Source organism: Branchiostoma belcheri, unplaced genomic scaffold, assembly GCF_001625305.1.
Source record: "Branchiostoma belcheri isolate BF01 breed outbred unplaced genomic scaffold, Haploidv18h27 scaffold409, whole genome shotgun sequence".
NCBI lineage: Eukaryota > Metazoa > Chordata > Leptocardii > Amphioxiformes > Branchiostomatidae > Branchiostoma > Branchiostoma belcheri.
In genome coordinates, this window is record NW_017804031.1 from 45,889 (window position 1) to 59,569 (window position 13,681).

Sequence of the window (13,681 nt, forward strand, 5' to 3'; positions counted from 1 at the left end):
CAAATTGGAGCTTCTATGGCCCTGGATCTTCTCTGGTATATTATTCCTTTATTTCGGCCAATTTCTACTATTTTTCCAGCGATCCACGGTGCCTGGTAGAGGCTACCTAAGTGTCCGCTACTGTGTATCCGTCGCCCAAGCCCAGGCTGCCCCAAACCCTTTATCTTCACGCGAAGAGGTAATTAGAGCCAGGGTGCCAAATCGTGGTCGGCGGGGCGTATTGCTTCCCTTGCCGAAGGAGTTTTCACTCCTTCGCGGTAGGGGCTACCTTGGGTCCCAGCCAAGTTTACGGGCCGCTAGCCGTTTCCTTCGGCAGCCCAAAGCCCTTCGCCCGCAGATCTAAATTACCGCTGCGGTGGAATTGAGCCCGTGGGGAGGTCAAGCTCCCACCGGGCTAGACTCCCCCGTAGCGGTAATTTACACCAACGGGCGAAGGGCTCTTGCGGCCCGGAAAACGAGTTCTGGCTTCCAGGGTATTTAGGGGCTGGCACCCAGGCTACGAAATTCCTTCGCTCATTTCAAATTCACAGGTGAGCTTTCCATCACATGGGCGCACTATCATACAAGGTACATGTACGCCGCCAATTGAACTCACCAAAGGCAATATTCTGTACATGATTCGAACATGAATACTCACATAGCACTCCTCAGGTGGACGCAGGAAGCTGGAGTATTCAATGTTGAATCTTGCTGAAGGTGTTACTTCCGGATATAGATGTGGGTGAAAGGTGAAATTAGGAATGGCATGAACTTTGCCCTTGTTCTCTCCCAGTGCAGTGGGTCAAAAGGCAATGCCAAACGCCGGCTATAGTAAAGAAACTTTGCAGTTACACATCAACATGCACTCAGAGCATTTTATGATGTTTATATAGCATTATTGACATACCCGTACGGCCACAAGCTCACATAGCTTACTTGTATACCTGTACTCACAAGTTACACGTAGGCCCCCTTTCTACTGAATGGCGACCGCTTGGTATGAATTTATAAATTAAATGTGATATATCATGGGAAAGTATGATTTGAAAGACAACAGAGCGAACACAATTTACACACTACATGTACATGTACACTTCTTTATCGTTTGAACTAATGAGATTTGGTAGCTCAAAGCTCGCCTCTCCAGTGAAAAGGGGTCAATGACCGTACGGCCAACGTGGTTTCGTATGTGATCTAGCGTACAATCAAACTTGAGCTTTTCATAAATGCCCCGTGTTAAGAAACCTGTGTGTGTGCGTGTGTGTGTGTGTGTGTGTGTGTGTGTGTGAGTGTGTGTGTGTGTACATGTATGTGTGTGCGTGTGTGTGTGTGTGTGTGTGTGAGTGTGTGTGTGTGTACATGTATGTGTGTGCGTGTGCGTGTGTGTGTGTATATGTATGTGTGTGCGTGTGTGTGTGCGTGTGTGTGTGCGTGTGTGTGTGTGTGCGTGTGCGTGTGTGCGTGCGCGCGCGCGCGCGTGTGTGTGTGTGTGTGTGTGCGTGCGCGCGCGCGCGTGTGTGTGTGTGTGTGTGTGTGTGTGCGTGCGCGCGCGTGTGTGTGTGCGTGCGCGTGCTGTGGGTTGTAATGGATATGTCTGTCTGTCCCAGATGAATGACGAAAGTCATTAATCACATGCCTTTGGTAAAGCTTTCTATTTTCACAGATTTCTTTAGTTACACGACCTCCTTGACAGGTCTTGACACGACTCCTCAACATATCGTACAGACCCCTTTGATGAAGATCTTAGAATTAAAACATCTATTCATAAAACGTTTCTGATTAGTTCCCGGTATTTTAATAGTCAATAGTTCCAAGGTCAAGAACGACAGCGGGGAAGATCTGGAGTAAAGCCCCCATAAGAGCCCATCTCTTTTCCCCCAACTCGTCAAAGTGCGAAATCTGGATGGGAATGACGCTTCCGTCGCGAGATACGGATTTTTTTCCAGACTGAATGCTGCAAAACGGGGGTGTGATAGGGTATTAATATCCGCTTTTTGAAAATTTTTTTAAACATGAAAAATTTTTCGGCTCCTTGTTTTCAGAGTATACCCCTAATGGTCTCCACTATACATGTATTTTCAACCTCTGAACTATAATATGTGTCTGTATGTTGCGTATATGAATATTATATGTCACTTTGTTCAAACCATAGATTATTCCCAAAAGGGGCTAATAAAGTCACAACAAACTCAAACACAATCACCCCTAGCTGATCACTGAAAATGTTTGACAATCCCACATACCCCAAAGACTGCCTAGCGCGGGTGCCACCTTATTCCATATTTGCTGCAGGGGTTGCCGTATACTCCCTCCTTAAAACATGGAGAAAAACCTGAATCTCACTACAGCCTACCGGTATATGCACCCCTTTCAACTCTACCTTCCTTCGCAGACTTGTTGGGCGGCGTTTATTTTTTTTCGGTGAGCGACGAGAGTTATGCCGATTTTACTGCCGAGGGAGTTTTTGCCATGGAGAGAAGGTTTCGCGGGAAACCTCTCCACGGCAAAAACTCCCTCGGCAGCAAAATCGGCATAACTCTCGTCGCTCACCGAAAAAAATAACGCCGCCGCCCAGCAAGTCTGCAAAGGGGGCTACTTCAACTCCCCCTCCCCCGACTATTCTTTCATGCCGATGGTAAAATTAATGCTTTAAAATCCGAAGAAAAGACCAAACAAACCATTGTGTCATTGTATGTATCAGTTAAATCTTCAAGCAGAAACGTATTCATTTTGCCTCCTAACATCTGCTTGGAGTCTGATTGTGCACCCTCCTCCCCCTTTGTTTATTTTACAGGTAGGACCACCTGGACAACCCCCCCCCCCAAGTGGTTGACTCCCAGCTTCCGGGACAACAAAAAGGGAGTCAAATAAATCGCATGAGAATAAGGATTCATGATTCTAAAAAAGATATACAAGTAGTTCACATCTTCCTCATCATCCACTTACTGTAAAGAGGCAAGAACACATCTATTATACTTTTACCGCTGTAAAAAGTTAGGTACCATGTCCAAGACATGATATCATTAAGAGGGTAACTCTTAAAGAATTTTGTTTTCCTTGAAACAGTTAAAAGATAATTTCTGCATCTGACGTAATCTATTCTTGATACTCAATATCAAATTTAAAATGTTAAGGAATCGTTTCATTTCAAATCTATTTAATACATTTTGAAAAAATGTGTCAAGTTTTATCTATAGTTGCACTTTATAAAACTGTGAATCTATAAAATCTGTATCACCCTCATGTTATACTAAATTGTCTTTCTTAATAATCTTACAATTAGATCTTTAGGAACTAGGAGGATTTCTATCTATTACTGTACAATCTCTGTCTCTCTTGATAAATTCTTTCCTCTCATGAAATGATCTTATTCTTCATGTACTTTCTGTAAACACTGCAGTGAGATGTGTGAACAGACCCCTTCTGAAGTCATCAAGCTTCAAGTTTTTCCCTTCATGCTTTCTTTAGAGGAATAATATTCACAGTCCTTTGGGTCCAGTTTAAATAAATCATCTATCCTTCTTAACATCGGCAGCTTGTTGCTTGGCCAGGCTACTCTGTTGCTGTTAACATACCTGAAACAGAGACAAAATATATCACTCAACAAAACAGTATTGGCCACTGAGTAAGTCATGAAATTATTCAAGTAAAGTAAAAGACATAAAGAAAAATATTCTGAGTTACACAAACACAATTTGGTAAATTCTTATGCTACGAATTACAGTAAGGCCACACCAAGTAAATTTTATGGATGATGTCCGCGTGCGCATTGATTTTGGCCAGTTCCTAGAAAAAAAAACAAGAAATTCCGCTCCCTGTAACTATGACCAAAGAGTCATGACAGTGCCGCAAATCGTTAGATTGCATGAAACCCGTAACGCGAAATGGGTAAAGAGCACAATGCTTTGTTTCTGCAGGCCTGCAAAAATGTGAAACAAACAGGACAGGACGACAACTGCTGTTTCACCTGATTTATTGCTGTTTTGATGATGAATAAAAGACTTCTTGCTTGTTAATCTGTGTCACCTCATTCAATTTGTGTCCTGACATTTGTCCTCTCTTAGTATATTTCTAATCTAGGCATCTTGTTTTTTAGGGCCCTTCTTGTTTTTTTTCGCCCTTTCACATTAGATTTAGGGTCTCCAAAGGACGTCATCCATAAAATTTACTTGGTGTGGCCTAAGAGATAAAGTAAACAAATTGTAGTGCAACTAACTAATAGTCTATGTAGTTCTTCTGCAGATGCTCTGTCCTCAGGATCATAATGGAAACCTCGGAGGAAAATGTCCTTGACTTTGTTGCTGTAACGGTCTGGAAGATCAGCTTTGGAGAATGGGTGGCTGCCAGAGTGTAGACAGGGAAACCTGCTGCAGTGATACTGCAACGGCAAATAATTCTTGAAGTCATAAGCAAGAAAAATGAAACTTTCTGCATGTACAAATTGAACTACCTGAGGAATAAAATTGGAACAGCAAACAGCAACTAAATAACAAAGAAACTATGATTCTTTTATCTGAAAACATGTCATAAAACTCACTAACCAGAGAAACATGCCAAAAACAAAAACTGCATACGGTGTAAAAATTTAGAGATTGTCACTCAAAGAAAATTTACTCACTGAAATTTTCAACTAAGTCACTCTTTCTTCCATTTCTTCTCTCTGGCCCAATTGCTATATGACCACATTATGGTTTTGTTTATTATATATGATGCCAAGCAAATTTCATCGAGTAATTCTTTGAGTTGGAGCACAGTAATGTATTTCACCAACTCTTCAAATTTTCTGAAAAGCTGCTAAGAGACATACCTCACATGGCTTGAAGTCGAATGCGGGTGTGACCCCCTCTAACATGCTGTACAAGACACACACGGCGCTCCAGACATCCGCCTTGCAGTCATGGCCGAGTCTGAAGCGCACCTCCGGGCTCTGGTAAGCATAAGTCCCTGTCGCAGGTTCACCCCTTGGGACAGCTGACACATTGTGGGGAAGCTGACAGGCAAGGCCAAAGTCAATCAAGACAATTGCCTCTCCTTTTTCTGTCACAACAATGTTGTCCCCTGGAAGCAAGAAAAATAACTTAAATATCTCCACCAGTACTTTGCTGTTGAGTTTGACAGCTGTGTATAGTGTGAAACAGCTCGGTTGGGTTAAGGCGGTCTAGGCTGATATTCATGTTTGAGTTCGGGTGTGTGTCTGCACGATGGCCACAGACATGCCTCAAACCAGAATCATTTGGATGTTTTCTTACTGGGTCGATTTTTCAAACCAAAAATGGCCAAAAATAGCTGTTTCTTGTGATTTTGACCCAAAACTAAAACCAAATACACATTTGAAACAAAATAGCCTCGGACAGAAATAACCTGTGTGGGGTTGGCTTTCATCTTGTAAAATATAACGATGGATGGTGTTATTACCGCCTGCGCGTAAATTCATGAAGTAAACGGCTATCTTTTAAACCAAAATGTGTATTTTTGACCCAAAATCCAGGTGAAGAAAAACTGAAGTACCCTTTATTCAATGCGTTTCAAGTACAACTAAAACTGTGTGAAGTTTCGTCGCGGTGTGACCAAGCTATCAAAAGTTACAGTCATATGTATAGAATACTACTTTCCCATAAGCCTAGGACGCCTTAACCCAACAGAGAGGTTTGAACTGTAGTTTGCAACACAAAACAACTCCACAAAGACTGCGGAGTTGAACAGTAGAAAATTTGGGCATGTCAGAATTTTTTGTGTTGATTGGAAAGTACAGTTCAAACCTGTTTCAGAATGACTTCTATCAACACAAAGGAACTTCCAAGATAAGCAGTGTATTATATTACAATGGATGCACACCAATTTATTAGTTGTTTTGTACATTATGTACACTATATTCTACCTTTGATGTCCCCATGGATGATGCGATTTCCATGCAGGTACATCAACCCTTCTAGTATTTGTTCCAGACATTCCAAGGCGACATCCTCCCTCAGTTTTCTGTTTACTGTTATGTAGGCTGTCAGAGTGTTTCCTAAAACAGAGACATGAAACTAGCTTTTAGAATGGTTTTATTTGGACTTTTTGGCTGTGTTATAGGTAATGTACGGTAGCAGTGTGTGTTGCCATGATTGGAGTGTGACCATATTTGGGCATAGGGCCAATGCCCAAATATGGGCAGCAGGTGCACCTTGTTTGGAGATCTGGTCACTGATTGGCTGTTCCATTAATTACTTTACTACTAAATGAACACCTGTGTATGCTTCCACATACTTATAATAGGAATAGTTACTTTGTTTTTTTACAAGTATTAGCCAGGAAAAGAAGTCTTTTGGGTTGCAAATCGGTAGAAACATGTCATAGAACGTACATTTCTATATACCTTGGTATTTTTTAAACCAAATTTTAAAATTTTTAAACCAAATAAGCTGCTTTCCTCTATTCTTGTTGCTGATTGGCTGTTGAGATCTAATTGGGTTAACTGTATTAACAGCTTCACATAGCCATACCATATTGACAGTATTGAACTGCATTCAAGTGTTTTGGGGTAGATATGTAAAACTTTCCTTCTCAAGCATTGGAATGCAGGACATAAACAGTTTTTTTAATCTTGAAAATGAACAGCATTATGCAAATAAATCCTAACCAATAATGTAGGGGATAGCTATCCAACTGTTGCATTCTTAGTTATATGTCACTTCATACTATATTTATATCAATACAAAGCATTGTTTTCCCTTGTATTTCTTCTTCTTTCCCTGCCATGTTGTGAAACATGGTGAAGTCATGCTACATTTGCTCCAAAGCAAATGTTGGCCTCTCTAGTTTTAGAATGTGCTCCAATATGCAGTACATTAGGTGGCAAGGCGGCCCTATGATTACGGTTGTTGGTTCTTGGTTTGAGTCCCTGAACACCTACTTTTCTGACTTAACTAAAAAAATTGGGACAGCCTCTCAGATGGAATGTAAACTTTATGTTGGAGGGCCTACATGTGTGTTTGATATGTCTCCACTAGACTCCTTTGCAGGCTGAAGAAAAAGTCAAAATTGGCATAAAATTATTAACGGGAGTAAATTGGCCAGAGGAGTTAGCCAACCATAGAAGGACCAATTTGCCTTCACCATGTTTGAGGAGCGCCACACCTCTGTATCTGTATAGCCGGAATAAAACACCACCTCAAGCATGTTAAAGAACCCATCAAACCATACTAGTCTGGTCTCAATTAGGCCACACCAATTGAATTTCTTGGTTAACGGATTTTTGTAGAAAAATAATGGAGCGGGCGGGCGAAAAAAAATAAAAATGAAAAACAGGCCTAGGCATCCTATTATGGTCCAAAATGGTAGATAGGAGCCATGAAGTCAACACACCAGGCTGGTTCAAAATTTAAACAATGAATTTTGAACTTTTAATGACACCATTGCATTGAAAGATGGAATAACTGTAATAACTAGCTAGGATGAAAAGGACTGTTTTCAACTGTTCAGGGCAAAATATGAGCATTTTGCAGTTGATTCTGAATTTTTATTTTTATTTGCATTTAATCAGAAAAAAATGAAGTGGGCGAATCTGTTAACCAAGAAATTAAATTGGTGTGGCCTTATCCCATAAACTTTATATTTAGTGCTTCCACAAATGTGGTAAATCTCAACAACATATACCATATATATACTCCATGAAGTAGTAGAAGTCTTTGTCCCTCAGGATGCCGTACATTCTGTTGATCCTCGGGTGGACCAACTCTCCCCAAATCTCAATCTCCTCTGCTCTGTAACCAGGTGGGGAAACCTGTTTGATACATAGGAGCAAGTTGTAACTTAAGTTTAACAATTGGCTAATTGTATAATGTTACATATATAACATCTGTGTCCATAATATCACCAGGGTCCATAATATCGCCACCTTGAGAAACAGTGTGTTTAAAGATATTTTTACTGCAACATACTTTTGGTATGCACTCCTTCACACATCAAATGTACATACCTAGGGTATGTTGCAGTAAAAATATCTTTAAGCACACTATTTCTCAAGGTGGCGATATTATGGACCCTGGTGATATTATGGACACAGATGTTATGTATAGCAAGTAAAAATAAGATCTTAAACAAGGTTAGTTCAATGAACTCAATGATTAGTTGATAATGCACAACAATTATACAGAGTACAAAATATTTAATTGCATCTACTAGTACATATCAACTAGTGCACTTTCATAAGGCTAACCTAATACAAGAGTTGGTGGTTTATATGGGATATGAACTTTTATATGAAACTTCCCTCCTTACCTCTATATATGATCCACATGTGCCAATGGACAACACAACAAACAAAAGTACAGGAAGTATATACTAGTACCTGTTTCACAGCACAAATAAACTCAGTCATGTGGTCGACTGTGAGGTAGCAGCATCCTTGTTCACCACCCCCTATCTTGTGACCCAAACGCCAATGTGTATTCTTTGTATAGCGTCCATTAATTGGTGTCAGGTCCTGGAAGTAGGAAATAAGTGCGACTGTATATAAGGCCACAGCAAGTAAATTTTATGGATGACATCCTCCACACACTCCAAATCTAATGCCAGCGGGCGAAAAAAAACAAAGCGGGCTTAAAAAAACAAGGTTCTTACATTTTGAAATTTTGACTCAATCATTGTACAAATGGTTTTGATTCAATGGGGACATCACATATACACAGCCAGCATCACATATCACTGCATCAAAGTAAGAAACAAAACATAAAATCAGAGCCTTGTCTTGTATCCTCTCTTTATAGTTATCTGCCATCCACCTTCCGGCATGGCAACAGATATCTATTTTTGGCATGGTGACCACTGTCAGAAGGCAACAAAATTTCTTCTTTTTTTTTCCAAAATCAGGCAAAAATTAATGCGCGCGCTGATGTCATCCATAAAAATTACTTGCTGTGGCCTAAGAATGGAGCTTCTGGTTCCACCTGAGTACTTATGTTACATTCAAATTTTCTTAAGAACACTGTTAAGATTCCAAACAATGTACATGTAAACGCAGTGTAAGGCCACACCAATTCAATTTGCTGGTTCTCGGATTTGCCCGCTTAATTGTTTTCTGGATTGCAAAAAAAAAAAAACATTTCAGGCTCTGAATACTCCAAAATCCTCATATTTTGGCCCGAACAGTTGAAAGAAGTCCCTTCTCTTCACAAAAATTTTTCCATCTATCAGTGCAGTGGTTTGATTAAAAGTTTAAAATTCACTGTTTGAATTACAAACCAGCCTGGTATGTTGACTTCATGGCTCCTATCATAGCATTTGAGGCTATCATAGGATGCCTACTAGTAGGTCTGTTTTTATTTTTGTTGTCCTGCCGCTTTATTTTTTTCTGAAAAAAATCTGAGAACAAACAAATCAAATTGGTGTGACCTAAAGACCAGAAAAGGAGTTAAGTTCTCTTTAAACATTTAACACAGGCACATGCACACTCACATAGGAAAACACACACACAAAAATGCATGCATACTCACACTTCACAATTTATGTTCATCCCTTTTCTGATACCTCATGCAGGCTTTTCTTATACATGATATATTTTGCATGTTAATTATGCAGTACATCATGAAGTATTAGTACGTATACCTTACTGACGCTTTGGTATCTACAGCAAAAGCGCCACCTATCGGCTACATATAGCGGCGAGAAGCAGAACTCCAGTCAGAAGCTCCGAGCTAGCTGTCTGATAGACAGGTATGAATATTTGGTGTAGAAGAAAACCCTTATACCCTATACTTAACCTGGTGAAACTATTTCCGGATGCAGGACATCGATCATATAATGTATATCAATCATTGAAGTAACATAATTATAAAAAAAGTCATGTAACTGTTATCACTCACAAAAGAATGTTGAAGTGTCATCATTTTTATAATCAATGTTAATGTCTCAAATATATACTACTAGTAATATACCTCATGGAATAAGAAGTAACATAATTATAAAAAAATTCATGTAACTCACTGTAATTATAAAAAAAGCCATGTAACTGTTATCACTCAAAAGAAATGTTGAAGTGTCATCATTTTTATAATCAATGTTAATGTCTCAAATATATACTACTAGTAATATACCTCATGGAATAAGAAGTAACATAATTATAAAAAAATTCATGTAACTCACTGTAATTATAAAAAAAAGTCATGTAACTGTTATCACTCACAAAAGAAATGTTGAAGTGTCATCATTTTTATAATCAATGTTAATGTCTCAAATATATACTACTAGTAATATACCTCATGGAATAAGACTCCCTCCTCTTGATCTTGATTCTCTGCTTCTGCCAAGCTTGCCCAATACTGAGAGAAAACCTTGATGTCTGAAGGGGTTCCCTTTGCCACATAGCCGAGGCCTGGCCTGGAAAAGTCTGAGAGGGTGGGAAAGCTCAAAGGGTAAGCATAAGTTGGCGGTCCCAAGACCCCAGGTGGAAGGTCATGTCGTGCAAATCTTTCCTCTCCTTCCCTTGTCACATTCTGGTTGGTATCGTCCAGATATGCAGCAATTGCAAACTGATTTGTGGGTGTTTGGATGTTGTCCCGCTCCTGAATGTTTCTTATTCCAGGTGTGGATTGGACATCACCAAGTGACAAGTTGTTGAGTCTCATGTCGATTGCTGATACGCCTTCTGTGCCTCCTCGGGCTAGAAGTTTCTTAGTGTCTTTATCTGTTTGATAATGAGTTACGTCTTCTACTACACCTTGGTTTTCTGCATACAATTCTGGCAAAACTATACTTCTTTTGTGTTCCTGAGTTTCCTCTGACAGTATTTTCTCAACAAGTGGACGGATGTCCTCTATGGTAACTTGGGTCTCCTCATTTCTGTTTACATCTGACTCTGTAGCATTGAATGAGCTCCTTAGCTCCTGACAGAGAGAAATATGACACGTTCCACTGGTACAAGTTTTCCAGTGGTTTGTGACTCTTTTACAGACCTCTGCACACAACTTACAGCCTTGCTTGCAGTTCCTTGATTTGTTAATAACATGCTGCAGGTAAGAAAGGCACAATGTACAAGGAACTTCTGAACAGCTCTGCCATTCTGAGAGGCTGGTGTGCCCATGCCTTAAACCTTCCATGATGTAATCCATTTTGCTGATCTGCCTAAAAAATGAAATTGCAACATTTTGACACACACAGACAAACATAATTAGTTACAGTCAAACCTGTCCAAGCTGGCCACCCAGGGGACCAAAGAAAAGTGGTCACCTTGGACAGGTGGTCTCCTTGAAGAGGGTTGCCTCACAACATGACTGAAAAACATAGATAGTCGAGAAGCATCTTCAGTTCTGTGGTAAATGAATGTGGGTGAGGGTGGCACAGAAACAATTTACGTCAAACAAAAACATCATCCAGCAGTCAAGGGAAACTGGCTGGTTTCTCCATGATTTCTCTTTAGTTATCATCAATAATCAACATGATCACCATGTGGTCACCATGGGCAGGTATCAGGCCTTGAGCAGACCCAACTCAGAGTGGTCGCAGTTGCATTGACCAGGTGGTCACCTTGGACAGGTTGTTTGATGCTTGTGTCAATGGGGAAAAGTTTTGCGACAGAGAAAAAAGTGGCCAGATGGCCAGCTTGGAGAGGTGGTCACCTTGGCAGGTTTGACTGTACTCAACTTTTGGGCCATATGGAAAAACAATGCATGTAAGGTACCATAAGGTTATCAACTTTAGGTTCAATGTAGCGTTACGTATTCTATACAGTCAGGCGGACTGCCTATGTCTACAAGTAGAGAACTCAAAGTGAAATCTTCGGCCAGATCAAAGGCATGATAGCTGTCAATCAACTGCTTCTGTGGATCGGAAGCTCCTTGGAACACCTAAACGCGAGCCAGGAGATCCCTCTCTGATGATCTCTGATGCATGATGTGAGCAACAACCACCATCTGCATATACCACTATCTACATTGTACGCACTAGAATTTGTGAACTCGCTATAAATAGTAATGTTGCGTTACGTTACCCAGTATTGAAGGAATTTCAATCGGCATAACCCAAATTTATGAGACATCCTGGTGTACCATGGTGGTGGAAAGTGTTTTTCTCTTAGGCCACAGCAAGTAATTTTTATGGATGACATCAGCGCACGCATTCATTTTAGCCTGATTTTGGAAAGAAAAACAAGAAATTTTGCTGCCTTCTGACAGTGGTCAACATGGGTGCCGAAAATGGGCAATGATGTCTATTGCCATGCCGGAAGGTGGGTGGCAGATAACTATAAAGAGAAGAGACAAGAAAAGGCTCTGATTTATTATAATGTTTTGTTTCTTACTTTGATGCAGTGATATGTGATGCTGGCTGTGTATATGTGATGTTCCCACTGAATCAAAACCATTTGTATAACGATGGAGTCAAAATTGAACATGTAGGAACCTTGTTTTTTTCGGTCAATCTTGTTTTTTTCGCCCGCTCGCATTAGATTTGGAGTCTGCGGAGGATGTCATCCATAAAATTTACTTGTTGTGGCCTTTAATATAGGGATGGTTATCTGAAGGCCTGCATGGGGAGGGGGGTAGTGATTACGAATTACGCAAAATTTTCGCCGAACATTACAAATTACGTTAAAGTCTCAGAGCTGATTACGACTTTACGATTTGCGGCTAACGTCCTATCACGAATGCCTGAGGCTATTGACAGGATCGTCCTGTCAACAGCAGGAAATACTGCACTGCTGACAGGATCGTCCTGTCAATAGCAGAAAATACTGCCCTGCTGACAGGATGATCCTGTCAATAGCAGAAAATACTGCACTGCTGACAGGACGATCCTGTCAATAACAGGAAATACTGCACTGCTGACAGGATCGTCCTGTCAGCAGTGCCATTTTTGACACTGTTGACAGGATCGTCCTGTCAGCAGTGCCATTTTTGGCACTATTGACAGGATTTTTTAAATCTTCCATTTTGGGCTCTATTGACATGATTTCTTCTTTGTTTTCATTTTTTTAACCAGTCAGCCAGCTACTGTACTGCAGATTAGGCGTTTCACGATGGCGGCTATCATCACGTTAACAGTTATCAATACAGAGTACTCCAGCAGATATATGTCAAAACTAGACATGTTCAAAATATAAATACAAGCGTATTTCATGCATAAGCTGTCTGAAATACGAAGGCAGGTATGTTTACATAAGATGAAGACAATAAAAAAGACAAAAAGAAGTTGATCTCTATCCATTATTTATTCAACAACAACTTCGAAATCAAATGGAACAAATCCAGGAAAGTACCGCTGGTGTGGCCGGTTCAGCTAGCCGGCCCGCTAACAACAACAGCCCCCTGGCGCGCGTATCCAGCTGGTCACCGAATTTTACCGGCCCCACTGGGCCCCACAGTACCGGCAAAGGCACCGGCGTTTATTTGGCGATAGATTTCGGGAAAAACCGTATTTGTCCGCTACCATTATCCACCCAAACCCCTTCATCCACGCGAAGCCCTGTAACGCCTCGTGCGCGAGGAGATAATTAGACCCAGTGTGCCAAGTAGGTCTGTCGGGAGTATGGCTTCCCATGACTTTTAGGATTTCTCGCGCGCGGGGTGGCACCCAGGCTAGCCCGACGGGTACCCGCCGGTGGACCGCTGTGTCATTCCCGCGGCGCCGGCTGTAGTGGCTAGCGCTTACTGTCGCCCCGACTAGCCTCTACCAGGCACCGTGGATCGCTGGAAAATGTAGAAATTGGCCGAAATAAAGGGAATAT

At 40.9% G+C, this 13,681-nt stretch overlaps 2 protein-coding genes across 2 annotated transcripts in view; both read right to left on the bottom strand.

The window, feature by feature from the left end:
* The window catches only part of LOC109477704 (steryl-sulfatase-like), a 7,872-nt gene extending 7,144 nt beyond the window's left edge, over positions 1 to 728 (bottom strand). Inside the window, exon 1 of the mRNA XM_019779050.1 lies at positions 638 to 728. The gene's annotated coding sequence lies outside the window, so the exon portion shown is untranslated. The remainder of the gene's footprint in view (positions 1 to 637) is intronic.
* A 4,025-nt stretch (positions 729 to 4,753) lies between these two features.
* Positions 4,754 to 13,681, bottom strand: part of LOC109477702 — a 9,489-nt gene continuing 561 nt past the window's right edge. Inside the window, exons 2-5 of the mRNA XM_019779047.1 lie at positions 10,218 to 11,082; positions 8,312 to 8,446; positions 7,618 to 7,744; positions 4,754 to 5,037 (exon numbers count right to left, since the gene is read on the bottom strand). Coding sequence (XP_019634606.1) covers positions 4,754 to 5,037; positions 7,618 to 7,744; positions 8,312 to 8,446; positions 10,218 to 11,069 — 1,398 coding nt within the window. The 5' untranslated portion in view covers positions 11,070 to 11,082. The remainder of the gene's footprint in view (positions 5,038 to 7,617; positions 7,745 to 8,311; positions 8,447 to 10,217; positions 11,083 to 13,681) is intronic.